The sequence below is a fragment of the Canis lupus genome, chromosome 1 (assembly GCF_011100685.1).
Source record: "Canis lupus familiaris isolate Mischka breed German Shepherd chromosome 1, alternate assembly UU_Cfam_GSD_1.0, whole genome shotgun sequence".
In the NCBI taxonomy this organism is placed as follows: Eukaryota; Metazoa; Chordata; class Mammalia; order Carnivora; family Canidae; genus Canis; species Canis lupus.
In genome coordinates, this window is record NC_049222.1 from 120,356,134 (window position 1) to 120,380,844 (window position 24,711).

Here is a 24,711-nt window from a genome sequence, read left to right on the forward strand (position 1 = left end):
CCTCCATAAAATCAATGGGGTCTGCTCTTAAGGGGGTGTAGGATGGATAGCTCTTCAGCAAGTTTTCTCTAAAACATCTGCAAAAATAATTATATTTTCTGGGGCCACTTCTGATAATTTATATTCTAGAAAATCATGTTTCATCCCTTTATCCAACTTGCACTGAATCAAACAAAATAGACTTGTGTGGCTCTTTCCTATTATATGGTCTCTGTAGTTATTTCTCTGCTAGGACATTTCATGATCTCTATCTCTCTGTTACTTTTTATTTTGGTTATTTGTATTTCCTACCTCATCGTTACCCCTATTTTTCACTCCCCAAATAACCATTCATTTATTAATTATTTTCCTGCTTTCTGGTTGATCAATGTCTCCTTTTACCTTTTATCCTTCTTTCTGCCCCTAGATTTTTACTTTCCAACTTTGTAAGTGGAATTCGTTTATTCATTCATATTTCCTAATGTAACAGTTAAGACTACAAATTCTTCTGAATATTGCTCTAAGTTGTATTTCCTTTTTTTTTTTTAATTTTTTTTTTTTTTATTTATGATAGTCACACACACGCAGAGAGAGAGAGAGAGAGAGAGAGAGGCAGAGGGAGAAGCAGGCTCCATGCACCAGGAGCCTGATGTGGGATTCGATCCTGAGTGTCCAGGATTGCGCCCTGGGCCAAAGGCAGACGCTAAACCGCTGCGCCACCCAGGGATCCCTAAGTTGTATTTCCTAGTCCTGAAATATGGTTTTTATAATTTTCTAGATTTCATTTATAATTTCGATAAATTCAGTTTTAATTTCCCGTGACCAAAAAGTTATGAAATATTTTTAGATTTATAGAAAGTGACCTTTTTTTAAAGTTATCTTTAGTTTTTATTTAAATGAATGAATAAATTAAAAGTATAATGTAAGTCTATGACCATTATCTCCAAAGTCAGGATCAAGCCAAGTTGTGATAAAGAAATACTGTATTTTTGGATACAGTCTGTATTTCTGGATCTGAGATTTTCCCAATGTTTTAATATATCAATGTTTTAGTTAATTTTCTATGGATATTTGAAAAGAACATTCTGTCTTTAGATATTTATAGATTAGATCTCTTATTCATTATTTTTCTTAGGTTCTATATTTATATTTTTGATCATTTGCTTTTTTTTTAGAAAGAATTAAAACCCAGTATTAATATGTTTCTGCTTCTTCTTTTATTTCCTGTGGCTTTTGCTTTATAAATATTGGCAAGTTATCTGACACATGGGTAGTCCTGTGGTCAGCATGTTTATCGCTGAAAAATTGTCCTTCTTTGCTTCATTTAACACTTTCTGAGACTCCCCAACCCCCCCCCCCCCCCCCCCCCCCCCCCTTTTAGGGAAATACTTCAGCAAGTCCTTATCCACCTCTGGTCTAAAGTCCTTCTAAGGAACTTTGTTCTAGAAGTACCTTATGAATATAGTATGTGATTTGCATTTTTCTTTGTGATAGAGTTTTTATCGAGTAAAACAGACACTTAATTACACAAAAATATTTTGACATATTTGTGTTAATACATTTTGTATCATATTTTTTGTTCACTTTTTAGAACAAATCCTTTAGTATATGGTCTGTGTGTGTGTCCTTTAATTTGGAAGGTTTATGTTTTTTGTTCTACGAGTTACTTTTATAACTTTGAAGGATAATTTAATTCTCTACTTCTTTGGAGAGTATCTACTGAGTTTCTAAAATAATGACGATCTCATGAAATTTATAGTTCTCCCTTACCCAATTTGAACTTGATAATTTTTTTTGGAATTTTCTTTTATATACACTATATATTTGTTTCTTGAGTATTTGATTGATTGACTTTTAAGTAGGCTCCACACCCAGCATGGAGTCCCAGGTGGGGCTGGAACTCATAACTCTGAGATCAAGACCTGAGCTGAGATTAGATGTTTAACTGTCTAAGCCACCCAGGTGCCCCTTGACTTCAGTCTGAAATGAAACTTGGCTTCTATCTATAAAAATAAATAGGTTCCTCCACCATCTTCTGCCTTCTTTTCTTTCCTCTCTAACTTATTACACTGTTATTCTGTTACTACTTCATAGTAGTAACATTGCTAGGTGTTACTACAATGTTTACATCATATATACTTTGTTCTGTAACTATTTAGTTCTACAGTTAAATATGTTTGCACCTCATGGATAGTCTTCCTGCCACTGTTTTGCCTTTTCTTTTTCAGCTGGATGAAGTTTTCCCTCTACGAATCTCTTCAGGTGTTCTTAAAAAATATGTATTTCTCAGAATCAAAACAATTTGTATGGTGCTTTTTATACATGATGGAATGACTGGAGTAAAATACATAAACCACATTCTCTTATGTGAGTCTTCCGCAGGCATCATTCCAGGTCTTTAAGCATTAAATGTTACCATGGAAAAGTTGGATGCCAGACTGATTCTCTCATAGTAAGATCTTCTGTTTGGATGTCCAGGGGTTTCTTACTGTTGACGCCCAGCAATTTCAGAACTATACCCAGCTAATGAAGTATAGGCCAAGTTTTCCTGGAGCCCACTGTGCCCTGTTCAGATTCAAGTCATCTTTCTTTTTTCTTTTTTTTAAAGATTTTATTTATTCATTCATGAGAGACACACACAGAGAGAGAGGCAGAGACACAGGCAGAGGGAGAAGCAGGCTCCATTGCAGGGAGTTTTCTTGAATTATATCTTTGAACATGATTTTCCCTGGTTTCTTTGTTTTGGTTCTCTTCTTTTGGGGCAAATTATGCATGTTTGCTGTTGTCTTCATCAGCTGTCAGTTTCTCTCGACTATTTTAACTGTAATTTCATTTTGTTTACTTTTATCAGTCCAATATTTCTCATTCTGTGCCTTCTGCAGATTCTAATCTTCTGCGTGTTGCTTCCGACACTGTCATGATTTCTGTTATGTCGTATCTTTTCATTCTATTTATTGTCTAAGTTCTGCCAATGCCTGTTTCATTTCCTTCGTTACCTTCCTGTGTGTCCTTGAAGATGGTATACGTACACCTTCTTACACTCCTGCTTTGAATTCATCTCCTATGGTGGCAAATGCTTATTATGTTTGTTTTTTAACGTGACATGTTTGGTCATAATCTTCATGTCTCTGCAATAAATGGTTTCTGGTGACTATTCTTCATCTGTTATTTGTTCTTGTTTTCCTCTCCCTTTTTTTTCTCGCAGTTCCGTTGTACAGATCCTGTGCTGGTTCCTTCCTGATTGTGAGCCATTTCTGAATGTGAGTTCTTACCAAACCAGCTAATTGAAGGAAGTTTATGTGGGCGAGAGGCCAGGGCAACCAGTCAGGCCAGCAAGAATTCTTGTGATACAGCGTGGTTTGCAAGACTGAGCTCTTTAGTCTTTTCCTCATCTTAGGCAACCAAGATCCGCAGCCTCAGAGTTGTTCAATACACAAGTTTTCTCCCTTTATCCCGGTCTTCTTAAATGCCACTTTTACAAAAATGGCTTGTCTCTGTGATTACTCCCTTCAGCCTCCCTAGCTGACTTCTCTTTCATACTAGCATGTCTCCAGGAAAGCTTCCGTTATTACTGCACACATTTGGTCCCTTGGGGACCTCAGTCTCACCCCTCAGGGTATGCCAGCAACCTTAGAGAAGTAGACTCTGGTGACTTCCTCTAAAACTCTGCAGCCCTAAGACTCCTCTTGTGGTACCTTTCCATACTCCTTTGACTTTTAGTGGGTTTGGCGGCCCTCCCTCATATACTGTGGTTCCAGACCATAGACCTTTCTTAGTTTCATCAAGGATGGAAAATGACTACCTGTTTTTCGTTTTCCTTAATTGCTTTGAGGTAATTCTAAAAAAAATGAAGGAACTGACATCTCTACACTGCCACTTCGAAACAGGAAGTAATAAGTAATTTGAACAGTTTAACCACACAATTAGGAACATCTACTCAAAACTGGGGAGCATAGCAATAGTGAAATAACTAAGTATATAAATTATATAAACATAATCATTTACATAAAATTGTGAAAGTTTATATAAATATGTAACTATATATGGGAAAAGCATATGATGCAACATCAAATACATGTGATTATAAAAAAGTATATTAAGTGTGAGTGAGTGGCTCAATCAATCCATTAAGCATCCGATTCTCATTTCAGCTCAGGTCCTGATTCAGGGTCATGAGTCATAAATAAAGTAAAATATATACACATACAGGATGAAGAATGGAGGAGAAAAATGAAAACTGGTTTTTGTTAAGGGTAAATGAATACTGAGTAATGTTTTTTATTTAAAGTTTTTTGTTGTTGTCACGGTATAGTTTGTGCAGTAACAAAACACGTGTTCAGAAAATAAAAAGAATCATGCTATATATATTTTTTACTCTTGCATCTACTAAACACAAATCACTAAAAATGCACTGACTGGCTCCCTACTTGCCAGTACTAACTATATCCTCTCCCTGAAGGCAAGCTCCCAAAGCTGCATCCCTCTGCTCTAGTTCTAGCCCAGATCTTTCACAGCAGCCGTTGTCTCTGTCTCCCTTCTCCCCTGCCTATACCGCCTCGCGCACCTGTAGAAGTTAACGTGACTCCAAACAGACCACTGTTACTCAGCACTGATGATGCACCGGGCACCATAAGGGTAGCACGGCAAGTAAGAGCATTGGCTTTGAATCCTTTTACTGTGTTTTGTTTATAACAAAGGGCAGCAAAAAAGCAGGTTGCATTTAAAGGACAATTCAGAGTTTAAATGTTGGGGTTTTGGGGATCCCTGGGTGGCGCAGCGGTTTGGTGCCTGCCTTTGACCCAGGGCATGATCCTGGAGACCCGGGATTGAATCCCACGTCAGGCTCCTGGTGCATGGAGCCTGCTTCTCCCTCTGCCTATGTCTCTGCCTTTCTCTCTCTCTCTCTGTGTGACTATCATAAATAAAAAAAAATTAAAAAAAAAATTAAAAAAAATTTTGGGGTTTTGGAGACAGCCAGATAAAATATGTTTAGAATGCACCTACAACATTGCTAAGCACACAGAAGACATTCCATCAGGAGAAAGGGGAACCCTCTTACACTGTTGATGAGAAAGCAAACTGGTGCAGCCACTCTGGAAAACAGTATGGAGGTTCCTCAAAAGAGTTAATAGCACTACCCTGCTATCCAGCAATTACACTACTAGGTATTTACCCACAGAACACAAAAACACTCATTCAAAGGGATACATGCACCCTGATGTTTATAGCAGCACTAGCTACATAGCCAAATTATGGAAACAGCCCAAACATCCAGAGACTGATGAATGGATACAGAAGATGTGGTGTGTATATCCAATGGAATATTACTCAGCCATAAAAAAACCAAAATCTTGCCATTTGCAGTGACATGGATAGAGCTAGAGAATATAATAATAAGTGAAATAAGTCAGAAGAAGTCAAATATCATATGATTTTAGTCATAAGTGGAATTTAAGAAACAAAACAAATGATCGTAGGAGGAAAAAGAGAGGGAAACCAAGAAACCGACTCTTAACTATAGAGAACAAACTGATGATTATCAGAGGGGAGGTGGTGGTGGGGATGGGTGAAGTAGGTGAGTGGGGACCAAGGAGGGCACTTATTGTGATGAGCACTTGGTGATGTATGGAAGTGAGGAATCACTAAATTGTACACCTGAAACTAATAGTGCCCCGTATGTTAACTGGAATTTAAATAAAAAACTAAAACTAAACAATATGCTAAGACAGGACAGTATATACACATTTTCTATGACCACTTAAAACGTCAAGTTGCTCTTTGGTCCAGAGTTTCCCACATTCAAATACTAACACTGTTATGATTAGCAACTAACATTAAAAATATCATTCTAAAGGCATGAACTCAATGTGTGATTTATCTATTTCAGAAGCAATGTTTTTACTTTCTGAATAGTTACAACTAATTCAAAGTATCTGGAGAAGATTAAAGTTATCTTCATAAAAAACAGCCTAGTAATTCTGGTTAAGTATAACCCACAAGTACAAAAGGAAAACAGGGTTACACTTCCCAAACATTCCCATAATCGCCCAAAATGAAAATGGTACAAATTATAGGAGTAAATTTCTAAAGGTGTATAAATTCTGAAAATGAGCTTTCCCCAATGTCTTTGATCACTAAGGGCTGGAATTTTCATTGGTTTATTCAAAGAAAATGTATACACATTTTAAAATTAAATAAAATATAAAATTTAGTTCCTCAGTTGCAATATAGCCACATCTCAAGTATTTATAACAGCTACATCTAGCTAGTGGCTATGGTACTGAACAGTGCAGAAGTAGATCATTTCCTTCATGGCAGAGAGTTCCATTGGATAGCACTGGGTTTACATAATCCAAGATGAAAAATAAACCAAATGCCTATGCAGAGGTATCATCAAGTTTGAGAAATGGCTGAAACATCTGAGGATTCCTCTTGTGATACAGAGGGGGGAAAAAAAAAGATCTGTGCTACAAGCTACTGCTTGAATAAAGAGAAAAAAACCGCAGTAAGATTGAGCTCGATTGTACGTTTCAGGGGACGGGGGTGTTGGTGGAAAGAAACCTGTTAGATTCGAGGATGTTCCTGTTTTATAGCTTCTCCCAGATGGTATCTGAGGCACAGACAGAAACTAGCCTAGGGTCTCTTTCTCACTCTGCACACTCCTCAAACATTCTTGCCCACACATCTACAAGCTGGTAATATGAAAATGTCCATTTCCAACACAGATGGAACTCCTGCCTCCAGATCCATGAATCCAGCTCCCTTTACTCCATCTCTCTTCTTGGACTGTTTCAAAAGTGACTCATAACGTATCCAAACAAGGATGTATCATTTGCTGTCTCGCTGTCCCCAGTAAAGAATTTGGCTGGCCTCTGTCACCAGTTCCTGGGAGGTAGCCAGTATATCCTCGAATTTCCCAAGTGAGAATAGTGTCTTTGTTGTTCACGGTGGGTTCATCAGGACCACATCTGACAGTCTGTTTTAAGGAGATGACTCAGGGTGGGGGCTGACGAAGCCAGAAAGACTAGCCATGTGATTAGAGAGCTGGGGCTTGGAGCCAGCTGATATTGGCCCAACCTCCGGGGAGGAAAGGGGGACTGGAGAGTGAACTCAAAGTTGTGGCCAGTGATTCGATCAATCATACCTACGTAAACTCCAGTAAAAACCCTGGACACCAGAGCTCGGGTGAGCTTTGTTGGTTGGCATACTCAACACATTGTCACATATCAATGTGCCAAGAGGACGATGTGTCCTAACTCCACAGGGAAAGGATCGTGGAAAGCCTGAGTCTGGGACCCTCCCGGACTCCCAATGAGTCTCTGCCTTTGGCTGGTTCTGGTTTACATCCTTTTGTCAGAAGAAAACTGGCAATCCTAAGGGTAAGGCCTTCCTGAGTTCTGTGAAGCATGCTAGCGAATTACTGACCCTGAGGAGATAGCGGGTGTCCCAAAATTTGTGGTGGTCAGAAGCGAGGGTAGCCTGAGGACCCCCTTACACTTGTAACTTGTGTCTAAAGTGAAGCCGTTTTGTGGCACACGGTGCCCTTAACCTGTCAAGTCCCGCTTACCTCTGGGTAGGAGGTGTCAGATCTGTTGCTCTCCAGATCTGTTCCTCCCACAGAGCTCATTATCACAGTGAATGGCATATGGGCCCATCCATTCAGCTGCTAATGGAAAGAAAGCTGAGGACTCTTCCTTCTCAATCACCATCCACACAAATGAGGAATCCCTGTATCTTTCCAGGTCTATCTTCTAATAAGCTTTGCCTCTGTTCATTTCTTTCCAACACCTGGTCTTTTCTTCTCTGGTTCCATTCTCCTCTTTGCTCATAAAAGTCTGGCCCCATGTGCCTTCTCTCTGATACTCAGGTTGACAGGTTTTGTCCTACGTAAGGGCCTTTGGACTGGTTCCCTCTGCTTAAGAGGTCTTCCACAGACCTTAGCTTAACTGGTTGCTTCCCAGGATTTAAGTGTTGACATAGGTCTTATCTTTAAAATGGTCTGCTTTCCCACCCGATTGTAAGTATCCTCCTGATAACTATACCCTGACCGGTTTCCAAAGTAGTACTTATTTTTTGTTAGTCTGTTTTCTCCCTCCTCATCAGAATGAAGTTCCATATGGTATTCAAAGGCTGTATTCTCCAGGCCTAGATTTGTGTCTGGCACACAGGAGACATGCATTTGCTGACATTCAGATATTACTGAATCCACTGAGATTAGATTTTCTTGGTGGTTTCCTCTCACTTTAGTGCTATTCCTCCTCAAATCCACTCTCCACACTGTAGCCAGAGCCACCTTTATAAAACAATAAGATGAGGACACTTGTTCCTTCATGACCTGGCCTCTCTGTTTACCATCCCAGTAGATTCTTTCCTCATCTCCTCTCTAGCCAGACTGAACTACTTCCAACACCTTGAACGCTCTCAATGCTCTTGCCTCTCAAAGTTTCTGTGCACATCCCTTCCCTGGGACATTCACCTTTCTTCCCCAATTTGTCTGGTTAACCCTTCTCATCCTTCAGGTCTCCTTAACCAGTACTTCCTCTAGAAAACCTTCCCTGATCTTCCAAAGTTGGGTTGGGCTACCCCTGTTCTGTGCTCCCACCATATCCTATCCTACCCCGACGGTACTGACGTTGGATGGGCTGTCATTGTCTGCCTACTTGCCTGTACCCTCAAGAGTGTAAACTCCCTGAAGGCAGGGGCCTGGTTTTAGTCGGCTCTATTGCTATGACTGAGCACAGTACCCGCTGGCATGCTACCAGTGCTCAGTATGTATTTACGGAATTAATGTATGATTCCGGAAAATCTGCGGGCAAATGCATTAGTCTTTGTTACTCTTTCCACGTTCCCCATGGTAACACTGCCACAGAAAAGGAGCTCGATAAATACTCGGTAAAAGTATAATGCCTACTGTAACCTGGCAAGATTTAAGAGAAAAATCAAGGGCACTCAGGTTTCTTGATGATGGGGTGTATTTATTTAAGGTTACTAGCAAGGCCACTTAAAAACTTTAAGGAGCTAAAATTACTATTTGAAATTAAGTTCTGTGATCTCTTTCACCATCTTCTCCTTACTACACAGTTACTAGTATTTAATTTCAGCTAAATATCCACAGGGGGGTATTTCAGTCTCTAGTCAAAATACTTATGTGGGTAGAAAAAGTAATACTTTTTAGTGCAAGGAAATCTGTTTATAAGCACTCCACTTTCAAGAAAAAAGATAAAATTTTTCTTGACAAGGAAAACTACCCATTGTCCCTGAAGAATAAGAATTATCCTTTTACCATGATAATTTGTATGAAGGTATATGCACACATACATACTATACCTATAGAGTAATATGACAGGTTTTTAAAATAAGCATATTAGAAGTTATTCCTCTAAATTAAATTTGTCATTCAAAGTAATCTCCCTTGGAGATTCAATCCAATAATGGAACCAAAGCTCAAAAAATTTTGGAAAGCTCTTTGAGGACTGTTTTAGATTCTGTACAGACTTTTTTTTGAATGTTCACATAGATGATAAATATCTGACCTCTGAAAGTGACTTTTACATTTATCAGCATCTAATCGTTAGAAACCATAGTAAATAAAATAAAAGATTATGACATTTTGGATCAAAACTAAATATATTTAGATGAAAAACAGCAGTGATGTGTTAAGTTTCCCTGCATAAGTGATATGCTTGTCCTGAAAACAACAGCAAGTTAAGATACCTAGAAATGTTTAAGAGAGAAAAGGGGATAAGGAAATTGGTGTTTAAGAAGTCACAAACCCCAAAAAGGGCAGCCCTGGTGGCGCAGCGGTTTAGCGCTGCCTGCAGCTCAGGGCTTGATCCTGGAGACCCAGGATCAAGTCCCATGTCAGGCTCTCTGCATGGAGCCTGCTTTTCCCTCTGCCTGTGTCTCTGCCTCTCTCTCTCTCTATGAATAAAAAAAAAAAAAGAAGTCACGAACCCCCCCCCCCCCAAAAAAAAGTCACGGACCCTCCTGACGTGATGAAAATTATGGCTCCTTTCCTCAGAAAAATAGTGGCTTCCCCACCCTCTCACCACTGCATATACGATTAGAAAGGTATGACACACTGAGGTCATCTATGGAGACAGATTAAGACTCCATGGTTTAGAGCACTGGATTTTGGTTTCTTTTTTTTTTTTTACTGTACCCAACAGAAAAAAAATATCATACTGTGACCCAGTTTGCACATACATACATATATTGTTACACAAATAATTCTCAACCCTAGTGTATGTGATGATAATCTCTGGCATCTTATTTTAAGTAACAAAATTGTTACTCATGATTTACTGCATCAATTTCACAATGTATAAGTTGAAAAATACTAGTTTAGGGTAATTGCCGCATAACTGGAGCAAGTTAACGAAAATGAAAATAAATTCACTGATTACTAATGTTATTTTAAACTAAAAAAGTCTTTTTATGCTATGTCCAAACCTTTTAAGACATTAGATTCTTTATATGGCAAAACTGCATTATCTTGGTCATTCATCTATATGGTTAACTACTGGAGATACTGATGAGCAAATCACACAACGGTCATAGGAACCCCATACCTTAATATTAGAAAACCATAAATCGTTTTCATGTAAAGTAGCCAAGTAGACCGATGTTAGAAGTCCAATGCAAAGGGCAACGGTTCCACCAACTGTAAATGACAGAAGTTTCCATAACCTTCTACTCGCACAACCTTTTAGAAAAATAAAACAAATAGCTAAGTCAGTAGAGAACGTGGAATTTACTAGTTCTACTTCAGATTATCAGGTATGCTAAGTTCCTGCTGCCTGTCACTGCTGAAGCTTCCCCTAGTCCCAGTAGACAAGTAGGGACTCTTTTCTGTGATTCTGGAGACTTGCTTTCATACTTTATTACAGTTTTTACCTGACTAATTGTTCACTTGTCCAGTTTGCCAGAGAGCATGAGCTTTCCGAGAAAAAGTACATTATCTTATTCATCTTAATATCTAGGGTCTGTGTTTGGCATAGTTTAATAACTGTACCTATTGAGTTCATTAAATGGAAGAGTAAATGGGTTGCATGTCTAGGATATAGAAAGTCTTTTCGATGGTTGACATATAATTTGTGGTGTATTCACTAAAAGCTACCAAAAAGCTTGACTACTTAAAATTCAAAAACACACAGGGGAGAAAAATCCATCACAACTCAAGTTAAAGGACACATAAGCTAGGAAAAATTATTTATAGCGCATATAAGAAAGTTTAATATCCTTAATATAGAGTGAACACTTTCAGGATTAAAAAAATGAATATTTCAGTTGGAAACAGATTTAACACACGAGTAGGCAATACACAAAAGAAAAAAATGGCCAATAAACTTAATAGACAAAAATATTCACGTTCATTGGTATTAAAGAAATGCAAATCGGGGTGCCTGAGTGGCTCAGTTGGTTGAACATCTGACTTTTGATTTCTCTGGCTCAGGTTATAATCTCAGGGATATGAGACTGAGCCCTGCATTGGGCCCTGTGCTGGCCAGTGAGCTTGCTTGGGATTTTCTCTCTTCCTCTCCCCCTCCTTCCCCGCTTGCTCTCTCTCTTTCTCTCTCTCTCAAAAAAAGAAATGCGTGGGGGATCCCTGAGTGGCTCAGCGGTTCAGCGCCTGCCTTTGGCCCAGGGCGTGATCCTGGAGTCCCGGGATCGAGTCCCGCATCAGGCTCCCGGCATGGGGCCTGCTTCTCCCTCTGCCTGTGTTTCTGCCTCTCTCTCTCTCTATCATGAATAAATAAATAAAATCTTTAAAAAAAAGAAAAAGAGGGATCCCTGGGTGGCGCAGCGGTTTGGCGCCTGCCTTTGGCCCAGGGCGCGATCCTGGAGACCCGGGATCGAATCCCATGTCGGGCTCCCGGTGCATGGAGCCTGCTTCTCCTTCTGCCTGTGTCTCTGTCTCTCTGTCTCTCTCTGTGACTATAATAAATAAATAAATAAATAAATAAATAAATAAATAAATAAATAAAAAGAAATGTGAATCAAAACAATGAACTATAACTTTTTAGATGTTGGCCAATATAATGGCTTAAAAATGCTAATACTGTTTTAAATAAGGGTACAAAATAGGATTATTTTTCAAACACTGATGGTGGAAGAATAATTTGGAAACTCTCTGGAATGCAACATGGAAGTAGTAAAAAGCTACCAAAATGAGCATACCACTTGACCAATAATTCTAAATCTAGGCATAATAAAAGAAATAAAGTTTTAAACATCGGGCCACAAGGATTTTTATCATAGTTCTGTTAATATAGGTAAAGGGTTAAAAACCGTCTAAATATTCAGCAAGGAATTGGGTAAATAAATTAGGCTATCATCACACAATGACTACATTGGTAACAATTTTAAAACACATTGACTGACTTACTGTATGTTCATTACGTAACAAGAGGAATGTAGCAAGTTACAAAACAGTTAGGATCTCAATTTTGTAAAACCACACATGAATGCTTCCAGTTATACCCGGGCAGAGACATTTAGATGCAAGATCAAGTTTCAGGAGTGGCAGTCTCAGGGTGGTTTGTGGGAACATTTTTTTTTTCTTTTCTTTTCTTTACTTTTCAGGGTGTTTTTTTTTTTTTTCCAGACATAATACTACTTCAGTAAAATGAAGAATCCTCAAAATTATGTTTTAATCGAAAAAAAAAACAAATTTGAAGTTACATTGGTTAAGTCTTCAGAAAGTACTCTCTCCCGTCCCAAACTGCTAAAAGTGGAGCTGGATGGCATGACCTCTCAATACAGATTAATTTTATTTTATAAATCTGTTCTCCCAGAGACACCTGGGTGGCTCCGTGGTTGAACGTCTGCATTTGGCTCAGGGTGTGATCCTGGGGTCCCGGGATCGAGTCCTGCATCTGGCTCCCTGAGGAGCCTGCTTCTCCCTCTGCCTGTGTCTCTGCCTCTCTCTCTGTGTCTCTCATGAATAAACAAAATCTTTAAAAAAATAAAATAAAAGTAAAATAAACTGTTCTCCCATATTACTAGTTCGAGCTGATAAGAATTAACATAGCGGCCATTAATGTAAATTCTATCAATCAAAAATGGTTGATAGACACGGAATTTTTCATGCTTATCTTAAAAAACCTTGACCATGCTTAGTTCAGAAAGCGACTCTGGAGCCAGGAAGTTGGTAATTAAAATCATTTGATGTACAGCTTTCCAAGAATCTTCAGCCTTATATAAGCAACTTACCAAATTCTGATCATTCTCCCTCCCCAAAGGAGAAAATGTCAGGAATTCAAAAAAGGGATAAAAAAAGTTTGATTCATTTTTCGATACCTTAATGAAATGAGAAAGTCTCCCAAGGTAAGGCTGTCTAGAGTGAACGGCATATACAAACCAGAAAAACTAGAAACAGACTAAAACCTGAACTGCGGGGGGGGGGGGGGGAAGCATTATTCTAGAAAGTCAAAGATTGGCAAAACCGGAACCTACAGAACAGACAGCTGAGAAACAAGGGGTTCTTCTAATCGGAGCACTTTCCTCTTTTATTCTGATCATAACTATAAAGACAGTATTCTCAAATTGCCATCAGATCAATTGTTGAACCAAACATCAGGGCATTAGAACAAGTTTCGTCGAGCGTTAGGTCTCAACAAATTCTTACTCTATTGGAGAGTGATATTTTAATATGCAGAAATAAAAGCAATCCAAAGTGCTGCTTTTAATTTGAATCACCTACCAGATGGCAATTTATTTTCCAACTTCACATTGGCTTCTCGGGCCGCATAATCCTCAGAAACTTCTGTGGTTTTCACCCCTTTTCTTTGCCTGATGGATATCATGGTGTCAGAGACTTACACGCATTGTTCTTCCAACCACTCCTGCAAACGACAGAAAAGTGAAGCTGCGTGTCCATATGCCAGTCCCGTCTCCCCAACACACCCTGTGCTCATCTGTGCTTAGGTGACACGATGCCTTGTCCCTCCCTGGGCTTAGCATGTGCTCCCGCTTCCCCATCGAATCTTAACCGGCCTCCAAAGTTACCGTCAAGATGCAACACACGTATTTACTTAATACACACTATCAAGAGTTAAGAATAGGGATGGGCATCCCAGACAAGCCGGTGGTGGTGGTGGTGACCTTCTTCCGAGAAGCCCTCCTGTCTTTGGCCGTGCCAGCTACTGATGTTTCTCCTTCCTGAGCCCCTGCAGTTAGTTACCATGCATCTGACCCCATAATCGATGGATCATGCAGCTTTAGGTCACGGTGCACAGTTTCCTAGCACGGGGAGAGAGGAGCTCAGTAGTAAATCCGTGGACGGCCTGACTTTGAAGGAGTGGAAAAGACTTGTTTTGCCTCAGGTGCTTGCATTTTAATACCGATGTTCTTTAAAAACAATGCACACGCCCCAGTGTGTGATGGCAGCGGGGGTGTGCCAATCAGGGCAGCTGCTATCCCAGGGAGCAAAAGTGGGAGTGAAGGCAGGGTGCAGGCGCCTGGTTTGGAAGCGGCGAGTGGGAGGCGAGGGAGCGGTGGCGGTGAGTAAGCTGGCTGCAGTCCCCCGGAACATCTTGCTTCGCTCCTCTGCATAACGAACAGCGTTTCCCTAATTACTATTAAATACGACCAGTCTCCGGGCACCGTGGTTTGGGGAGGGGGGGGGCAGCTTATGAATTCCCAAACGGAAACAACTTGCTTTAGGAAAAGAACCAACCAACCAACCGACACGATACGATGTATTCGTTCATTCATTCATGCAAAGGGTGGAAAAAAGGAAAAGAAAAAAAAAAAAGTGAGATGCAAAAACACAGCTGAGTGCGAGCCATGAAAATGCGAGACCCTGGAGCAGCGAGGGGTGCAAGGCAGGGCGCGCTCGGCCCCGCACGACCTCGACCCCGGGCGGGAGCTCGCGGAGGGGCTGCAAACTCTCGGCAAGTTAGGGCCCGAGGGCGGCACAAACCCGCTCGGCGGCCACCGCCGCGACTGCAAACCCAAGTTTCGCCCTCAGATGGGGGGCGTCGCCCCAACGTCCGGGGGCCGGAGGGCGCCGCTGCCCCCCCCCCCGCCCCGGGCGCGCACCTGCTCGGCTTCCCGCCGCCCCCGCCGCCCCGGAGCCGCCGCGCGACCTCGCGGACTTGCCCCCGCCCCCCCGCCCGCGCGGTGCCCGGGTCCACCCCCCGCCCCCGCCCCGGCCCGGTCCTCGCGGCCGATGCCCCCGCAGCACAGACCTGCGGCCTCGGCCGTCCTGGCGCGCGGCTCCGGGCGGGGAGGGAGGCCGGCCCGACGCGGGGCGCCGAGGGCCGCGGGGGAGCAGGCGGCGGCCACGGGGCAGCGGCGGAGCTTGGCGCCGCACCCGACAACTGGGCGGCCGGGGGGCGTCCGCGGCCCCGAGGAAGGGGCGCGCCGGGGAGGCCGGGCCGCCAGGGCCGCGCCCATAGGCCCGGGGAGCCGTCCGTCAGCGCGAGACCCCGCCCCCTCCCGCGGAGCCCCGCCCCGTCTCGTGCGGCGCCGGCCGGAAGGAAGCGGCGCACTTCCGCTCGCCGCGCCGGCCCCGCCCCCGCCCCCGCCCCCGCGGCCCGCCCCGGCGGCCCCTGGGCGCTCGGCCCCCGGCCCGCGCGGTGCCGACTCGGAGCCTCCAGGCCGCCGCCCGCCGCGCACGCGCCCGCCCCAGGCCCAGGCCCAGGCCCAGGCCCAGGGGGCGGCTCCGACGGGGGCGGCTCGGGACCCACCCCCGCCCGAGCTGCTGGAGGCGGGCGCGCTGAGGGCCCGGCGGGCGGACGGACGCCGCGGGGACGCTCGGGCTTCGCCCCGCCCCCGCCCCCTCCGCCTCCCCCTCCCCCTCCCCCGGGGTCACGCCCCCCCCGCGTCCCCCTCCCCCCCGGGGTCACGACCCCTCCGCCTCCCCCGGGGTCACGACCCCCCGCGCCGCCGGGGCCCCTCCCCCACCCCGGGTCATGCCCCCTCCCCCCTTGTCTCGGCCCCCCTCCCACCTCCGGTCTCGGCCCCTCTCCACCTTCCTCCGCCCCCTCCCCATCTCTGTCCCCCAACCTTCACCCCCGGGTCCCGGCCCCCCCACTTCTCTCCCGCCCCCGTCCCGGCCCCCTCCACCTCCGTCCCCCCACCTGGTCCCGGCCCCCCCACTTCTCTCCCGCCCTCGTCCCGGCCCCCTCCACCTCCATCCCCCCACCTGGTCTCGGCCCCCCACCTTACCCCCCCAGGCTCAGCCGCCCCCAGCTTCACACCCCCCTCCCCGACGGCCGCCCCCCCTCCTCCCCCCAGGGCCGGTGCCCGCAGGCACGTGCTGGACGGTGTTTGCTGACCACGTGCTGGACGGTGTTTGCTGACCACGGTGTGAGCTCCCCCGAGATTGCGTCCCGGGGCGCCCCCTGGCCTCGGGGCGGGGCGGGGCTCGCTCCCTCGCGGCCTCGGGGCCGTGGCCTTGCCCTGGGACCTGGAGCGGAAGCCTCGGAGGCAGGGCCTGAGCTTCACCTGGGCGCGGGCACCCCAGGAAGCCCCCGGCCGGCGGGTGGGCCAGCCCTGTCTAGGGGACTTTGGTCAAGGAACGATCTGGCCGCCGGGGTGGGTCCTCCCTGCGCACACCGCCCACCTGGCTCGTCCCAACCCGGAATGACTTGGTCCTGGGAGCCCTTCCCGGTCACCCCGGTGGGGGATTTTCCCCTCCTTCCTGTGTCTGTTGCTATTAATAAGGAGCGCACATTCTGTGCCAACGGGTTGTGGAAGCTGCTGGGTGGCTTTAATAAAAATAAGTGTCAGCTGTCTTTTCAGATGGCATTTGTCATGTTTTAACTTCAGTGTTGGTGCCTTTGATGCTCCGGGTTTGAGAGCGGGGATTACGTGTAATCCGCCTCTTTCATGTCGAGATGCTCTACGTAAAACACATTTGGGCGCTTAATAAATACATATGCGAATTGATGCCTCCTTAAATAGAACTTTTCCCTTTGTGCATATAGGGTTTTGTCTAAGATTGTGTCACTCCGGGGAAGAACGTGTGTCTGTGGTGCAATGCGCATCCCCCGAGGAAAGGAAGTACTCCTCATTAGCAGCTGCTTGTTTTAATAGGAAATGGCTTTACCAGCGAGATAAAGCTTTGAGGCTTAGACAAAGTAGGCAACTGCGGAGAGTAAGGCTCCAGAATGAGTGCATCAGTCCTCAGGGCGCCTGGGTGGCTCGTGGTGGAACATCTACCTTGCACTCGGGGCGTGACCCCCGGGTCCTGGGATCGAGTCCCAAGTCGGGCTCCCCGCAGGGAGCTGCTTCTCCCTCTGCCTCCCTCTCCGGGTCTCTCTTGAATAAATAAATAAAATCTTTAAAAAATCAAATCAAACGATCCTGACAAGGGTTGGTAACTTGGATTAGGCAATAGAAGGGGAGAAGAGTCGGTCAAGTTCTGAGATATTTAGGGCCAGGCCCACCAGGACTCAGTGTTTGGATACACGGATTACACATGATGGGGGGTGGGGGGCGGGGAGCCACGTCTGGCTCCTAGGGTTTTCACCTTGAGCAATTAGCTGATTGGGTACGGGGTGGGGGTGGGGGGTGAAAAGCAAGTTTGGGAATAAAAAGTTTATTAAAAAAAAGGAAAAGCTTATTTTTTGATGAGTTGGAGATGCTTGCACACGTGGAAGTGTCAACTAGGCAGTGGCCACATGGGACCTGCGGGGCAGGAGACAGGCCTGGGCATTAAAACGTCGGAGCCACCAGGGTATGGTCCGTGGAAAGCGGGAGCCGAGGAGCCAGGTAATCGTTGCTTTGGAAAGGAAGAGTTTACAAGAGACCGAGAGGGCTGGAAATGTAGGTGGGAGAGGATGGAGCCCCGGAGAGCCCACTGTCGCAGAGGGTGGGGACGATCAAGAGCCCCGCGGTTGAGGCCTGAACGAACGTCATACGTCAGCTAGGAAGCAGACCGCCCAGACGGACAGCTCCCTGCCTCAGTCCCACGACAGACGCTCTCGGTGGGAAGGATGTGGTCAGCACCCGTGACCGGGTGAGGTGCTTCTCAAAGTGCCATTACCTACCAACAACCCGGGGACTATGTGCAAAGGCAGATTGTGGCTCCGTAGGATTTGGGGAGGGCCTGGGATCCCGTGTCTCCGAAGGAAGTCCCAGGTGACGCTGATCCTCGGAGCCCAGGGACACGTGGAACGGCAAGGTCTGCTGTGGCTCTCAACGTTTACTGAGCACAGACTCACACGGATGATGTCCTCAAACAGATGATTGGGCCCCGCCCCTACAGACCAGGATTCCGTAGGTCTGGGGCAGGATCCGATAATTAGCATTTCTAACAACCTCCCTGGCGGTGGTGGTGACGGAGATGCCACAGGTCCCCAAGACCATAGTGTGAACTGCACCATTCTAGAGGCCCACGGCCCAGCTGCCGCTGGCCGCAACAGAAAGATCCGTTTGGGTTTCAGAACATAATGCAAAGAAGTGTTCCTGTACACCGCTGCAGTCCCTCGGCGACCGGAGCTCGGAGGGCGGCGCCTGCTCCTCGCATCCATCACCCTGAGCTCCCCAAGTGCCCCTTATTAGGACCATTTAGTGGCCTCCTAACCGATGGCCTAACCTCCATCCCTGCCGCCTGTCCCTGTCCCTCCTCCAAGTGATAACCAGAGTGATCCTACTAACGCAGCACTGCTGGTGGCTTGGCGGCTTTATATGAAAGTCAAGCTCCTTAACACAGCTTGGGATTCTTGCCAGCAGTCTGCCTCCATTTACCTCTCCAGCCTCACCTCTACTTCCGGTTCGTAGATTTCTCTCAAGGTTTTTGCAAGCGGGTCCTCGCACTCTTCATCGGACTTATCTGCTATTCCGCCTTTACATGTCAAATCTTTTTTTTAAAAAACGTTTATTCATGAGAGACACAGAGAGAGAGAGGCAGAGACCCAGGCAGAGGGAGAAGGGAGCCCGATGTGGGACTCGATCCCATGATCCCGGGATCACGCCCTGGGCCGAAGGCAGGTGCTCAACCGCTGAGCCACCCGGGTGTCCCTTTACGTAGTTCTTTAGGACATATTTCAGGAAACAGTTGCTAGGACTCATATTTTAGACGGTGATAGACACCGGCAAGTACATTCCAGAAAGGTTAACGTTTCTCTTACTCTGCACTTCCTCCGACGTATATTACGGTGCTTCTCTCTTCCCGCCCTGCCAGCCGTGGCTGTTGTTGATCTTTGCCAATCTTAGGTGACAAGTGAGAGATCCGATTAAATGCTATTTGTGAGGTGAAGACCGTTTGTGGGATGTCTGTGTTCCTTTTGCTAGGATTTGTCCTTTTGTGTTCTGTGACCAGTCATCGATTTAATCTTGATATGAAGGGATTTTTCAGATTATGGATTTTGGCCTGTAGTCGTACACCCACCCTGCAGGCTTTTCCTCACTCTCGTATGCCTCGTCAGGTGATTCGTCAGCAGTTTTCCATTTTTATATTGTCAAATCTATCACCTCTCCTTTATAGCTTCTGGGTTTTCCCATCATGCTTAGGAAAGCCTTTCCCATTGCAAATTGTAAAACTTCAAAAATGCTTTCTTCTAGTTTTTAATATGGGGCGAGATGGGGATGGGACATAATTTCTTTCCAGCTGGTTGCTCGGCGGCTTCACCATTGTTCTTAACCTACTGCTTTGATATACTTGTATCACATCCTAAACCCTCTATGTATATCCTATTTGTTAACTCACTACTATGTATAAATGACTTATAAAAGGAACTCTATATAACAATTTTACATATTTATAAATACCGTTTCTTTATAGAAAGCTTTGATACTGGCAAGAGCAAGTGCCCCCTTGTTATACGTCTTTTAAGCACATCTTGTTTGTTTGCTTGTTTTTTAAAGATTTTTTTATTTACTTATTCATGAGAGACAGACACACAGAGAGGCAGAGACACAGGCAGAGGGAGAAGCAGGATCCATGGAAGGAGTCCAATGCGGGACTCGATCCCGGGACCCCAGGATCACGCTCTGGCCTGAAGGGAGGTGCCCAACCGCTGAGCCACCCAGGTGTCCCACACCCTGTTAAGTTTTGCATGTTTACATGCTCAGATTAACCTTATTATCATTTACTAGTTTTTTTCTTTCTTTTTTCTTTTTCTTTTTTTTTTTCTTCCAAATTTTTATTTAAATTCTAGTAAACCTATAGTGTGATATTGGTTTCAGGAGAATTGAGTGATTCGTCACTTATATACAATACCCAGTGCTCATCACAAGTGCCCTCCTTAATGCCCCTCACCTCCTTAGTCCGTCCCCCACCCTCCTCCCCTCCAACAACCCTCAGTTTGTTCTCCACAGTTAAAAGTTTTCTGGTTTGTCTCTCTTTCCTTCTATCCTCTATGTTCATCTGTTTTACTTTTTAAATTCCACGCGTGAGTGAAATAATGGTATTTGTCTTTCTCTGACCTATTTCATTTAGTGTAATACCGTCTAGCTTCATTCACGTTGTTACAAGTGGCAAGATTTCTTTTTTTTTTTGATGGCTGAATAATATTCCATTGTGTATATTCCACATCTTTTTTATCCATTCATCTGTCGAGGGACACTCGGGCGCTTTCCATAGTTTGGCTGTCATTGATAATGCTGCTGTAAACATCAAGGTACATGTACCTCTGTGAATCTGTATTTTTGTATTCTTTGGGTAAATACTTAGAGGTGCAATTGCTGGATCACAGGGTGGCTCTATTCTTAACTTTTTGAGGAACCTCCACACTGTTTTCCAGAGTGGTTGCACCAGCTTGCATTCCCATCAACATGTAAGAGGGTCCCCTATTCTCTGCATCCTCACCCATATCTGTTGTTTCCTGTGTTGTCAATTTTAACCATTCTGACAGGTGACAGGTGGTCTCTCATCTTGGTTTTGATTTGTATTTCCCTGTTGATGAGTGATGTTGGGCATCTTTTCACGTGTCTGTGAGCCATCTGGATGTCTTCTTTAGAAAAATGTCTGTTCATGATGTCTTCTGACCGTTTCTTAAGTGGATTATTTGGTTTTTGAGTGTTGAGTTTGAGAAGTTCTTCATAGATTTTGGAAGTATCCAAATCAGATACCAGAAGTACCTTTATCAGACATGTCATTAGCAAATGTTTCTCCCATTCTATAGGCTGCCTTTTAGTTGTTTCCCTTGTTGTATAGGAGTTTATCTCTTTTTTTTTTTAGGATTTTATTTATTTATTCATGAGAGACACAGAGACAGAGAGAGAGAGAGAGGCAGAGACACAGGCAGAGGGAGAAGCAGGCTCCATGCAGGGAGCCCGATGCGGGACTCGATCCCGGGACTCCAGGATCACGCCCTGGGCCGAAGCAGGTGCTCACCCAGGCATCCCCAGAAGCTTTTTATCTTGATGAAGTCCCAATAGTTCATTTTTGCTTTTGCTTCACTTGCCTCCTGCAACATATCTAAGTGAGAAGTTAATTATGGCTGAGGTCAAAGAGGTTGCTGCCTGTGTTCTCCTCTAGGATTTTGATGGTTTACTGTGTCACATTTACATCTTTCACCCATTTTGAATTTATTTGTGTCTGCTGTGTAAGAAAGTGGTCCAGTTTTCACTCTTCTGCATGTTACCGTCCAGTTTTCCCAACACCATTTGTTGAAGAGACTGTTTTTATTTTCCCCCCAATGGATAGTCTCTCTTTCTTTGTCAAAGATTGGGTGACTGTATTGTTGTGGGTCCATTATTCTGTTCCATCGATCTATGTGTCTGTTTTTGTGCCGGTACGATGCTGTCTTGATGATCACAGCTTTGAAGTACAGCTTGAAGTCCAGAATTGTGCTGCCACTGGCTTTACTTTTCTAATTCAGGATTACTTTGGCTATTTGGGGTATTTTGTGGTTCCATACAAATTTTAGGCTCATTTGTTCTAGCTCTGTGAAAAATGTGGTCTTTTGATAAGGATTGCATTAAACGTGTAGACTGCTTTGGGTAGTATAGACATTTTCACAATGTTTGTTTTTCCGATCCACGAACGTGGAGTGTTTTTCCATTTCTTTGTGTCCTCTTCAATTTCCTTCACAAGGGTGCTATAATTTTCTGAGTAAAGATCTTTCACCTCTTTGGTTGGGTTTATTCCCAGGTATCTTATTATTTTTGGTGCAATTACAAACGGGATCGATCCCTTAATTTCTTTTTTCTGCTGCTTCATTATTGATTATTTACCAGTTTTCAACAAAGAATCCACGGAAGTTTTTACTAGAATTGTACAAAATGTATAGAAACGTTTGGCTGAAGCGAGATCTTTCTAACACTGCGTATTCTTTTATAGGAACATGTATTTAGTTAAAGACAGTTTGGCCAACCACGTATGTTTTTTTAAACAGTGCTTTCATCCGATTCGTATTTTTCCATCTTGTCCACCAGGGTTGAATTTTCAAGTGTCTTGGTAAAAAAGCAGACTTTTTGCTCTCCTACCTTTATTGAATAAAAATTGTTGACCTCTCCATGAATGTGTATACTTAATATGTATTTAGCTGAAGTAAATACACAAGGGAATCCTAGTGTGCTGTGCCTGCATTCCCCTGGATTATTTTATACAACAACAGTCCTTGTGTAAGACCCACACCAGACACCACAGAGGCAGGCAGTGCCCGCAGTACTCGTCTAGCCTGGCTGCGTCTTAGGGAGCCTGTGCCGAGTCCCAGGGTCTGCATCCTCAGTGCTCATGGGTCGTTATGGAGTTGCACAGGAGTGGTTGATATTACACTGGAGTCCTTACCTCCTTTAAGATATTTGTCCATATAGGGGCACCTGGGTGGCTCAGTTAAAGTTAAGCCTCCAACTCTTAATGGGATCAAGCCCCAGGACAGGCTCCGCTCTGGGTGTGGAGCCTGCATAAGATTCTCTTTCCTCTTCCTTTGCCTCCTCCTCCTAACCCTGTTTGTGCGTGCATAGTGCACTCTCTTTCTCTAAAAAAAAAAAAAAAAAAAAAAAAAAAAAAGGAAAAAAAAGATATTCGTTACTATATGGCTCCTTCCCTATGAGATTCTTTAGAAAGGCATTATGAAATATTGTTAGTATTGATTTTTTCTCTTCCTTTGATCAACTTTAACTAGATTTGTAGTGGTTCAAACAGTGAAATTCAGGGGTGCCCGGCTGGCTCAGTTGGTAGAGCATGGGACTCTTGGTCTCTGGGTTGTGAGTTCAAACCCCACCTTGGGTGTAGTGCCTACTTAAAATAAAAAATAAAATAGTGAAATTCATAGACAGATTAGCACAGGTGCACAATTATCTGCCTCTTAAAGTGAACAGTACTTGAGCATTAACCAATTTTGTTTCGTTCTCCTTCTTAATACCTGCTACTCCTACCTCTACTTGTCTGTTGTTCCCACCTCCACTTTCTTTCTTTTCATTTCCATGGTTAGAATAACTGTTGCACTTATGTATTTCGAATGAGGACATGAATAGTCAAGTTATTCAATTAAAACAGATGGCGATGCTTTATCACATAAGCTTTTTGCCAAATGTGATGATTCCTAGATGTTGGCTGTTCTAGTCCGCAAACCAGTGGCCTTGGCTGGTCTTCTCGGTTTGTTTCTTTGGACCGCTCTAATGTCATTCCCTGCAACAGCATAACACAACAGGTGTCTAAACTCCTAGAAGTACACATTTCCTACCAACGGGTGCCAAAGCGTATTGTCTGGCTTGGGAGTTTTGGGTTTTTCTGTAGGAAGAAGTAGGACTTTGAGCCAGAAATGTATATGTTTCTAACACTCTCAAACGAAGTTATTTTATCCTGTCTTAAATTATGGCTAATGTAGCACTGGGCTGGATTGTCACTAAGTGTTCCCTCTGCAACCCTCCTGAGCCCACCCATGAATGTCAGTAAGCCAGCCTGAAGGGCTCCCTACGTGTAAGAACTCACAGGTGTGGTGGCGGCTGTCCAGGCCTCGCCAGCCGGGACTTGCACCCCCACCCCCCCTGCCAGCTGTGTACACTGTACTGGGTGAATTCAGTACTTCCATGATCCCTACATGCTGGACCAGCAGATGCAGCCACCTCGGAGAGGTTTTTAATCAAAATCTCTAGGTGACCTTTGGAATTTTCATTCTGGGTACCAGAAAACGGTTTGTAGTGGTATCATAGTCTCTGTCGACCATCATCAACCAGGTCATTTATATAAAAGCATGCCTTGTCCATGGTAATATCCCCCCGACGGGGAGGAGACTGGCCGTGGGGGTTGAAAAAAATCTTAACTCTTTTTATGTATCAAGCACAAGATACACAGCATATGTGAGGTATTCAAATTTCAAGGATTGGGGCACTGATTACAGAAAAAAATGCCTAAGAAGGGTTCTTTATGGGGGGGTGATAATGAGAAAAAAAAGTTTGAGACACTGGAATGGGTTAAGTTTTGGTAGTGGGAGCTCTGTCCACACCCTGGAGGTAGGCTTTTCCCTTTAATGGATTTTCTCTACACCTAGATGGGGGGCGGGGAATGGGGGGCCAGGAATGAGGGCTGAGGACCCTGGATTAATTAGGATACGGGTTGGATTGCTGACACCACACCTCAAAAAACCATGGCTTCAACAAGACATCTGTCTCCATCATGTGAGCGGCCCAGCTCCGCAGTGGCAGGGACCCTGGGGCGGTCCGGCTCTGCTGTCCCCAGGGGTCACATCTGTAGTCAGCCGGGGCTCTTCACCAGGGTCACCAAACAGACAGCAGGGACCCGAAGGGAAGGGGATGGAGCTCAGCCCAGCAGTTTCCTGTCACTTCTGCTCCGGTCACAGGCCTCACCTCGCCGGAAGGGACATCGGG

At 44.7% G+C, this 24,711-nt stretch overlaps 1 protein-coding gene across 6 annotated transcripts in view; it reads right to left on the reverse strand.

Moving 5' to 3' along the window:
* Positions 1-15,286, reverse strand: part of DPY19L3 (dpy-19 like C-mannosyltransferase 3) — a 69,754-nt gene extending 54,468 nt beyond the window's left edge. For 3 of the 6 annotated variants that reach the window (XM_038529511.1, XM_038529506.1, XM_038529512.1), the window contains exons 1-3: positions 15,174-15,286; positions 13,685-13,826; positions 10,551-10,684 (exon numbers count right to left, since the gene is read on the reverse strand). In XM_038529511.1, the coding sequence (XP_038385439.1) occupies positions 10,551-10,684; positions 13,685-13,787 (237 nt within the window). In that variant the 5' untranslated portion in view covers positions 13,788-13,826; positions 15,174-15,286. Of the gene's footprint in view, positions 1-10,550; positions 10,685-13,684; positions 13,827-14,164; positions 14,325-15,173 lie in introns of those variants that run through there. The other 3 variants (XM_038529507.1, XM_038529509.1, XM_038529508.1) reach the window with 3 other exon arrangements.
* Between the last annotated feature and the right edge of the window lie 9,425 nt (positions 15,287-24,711).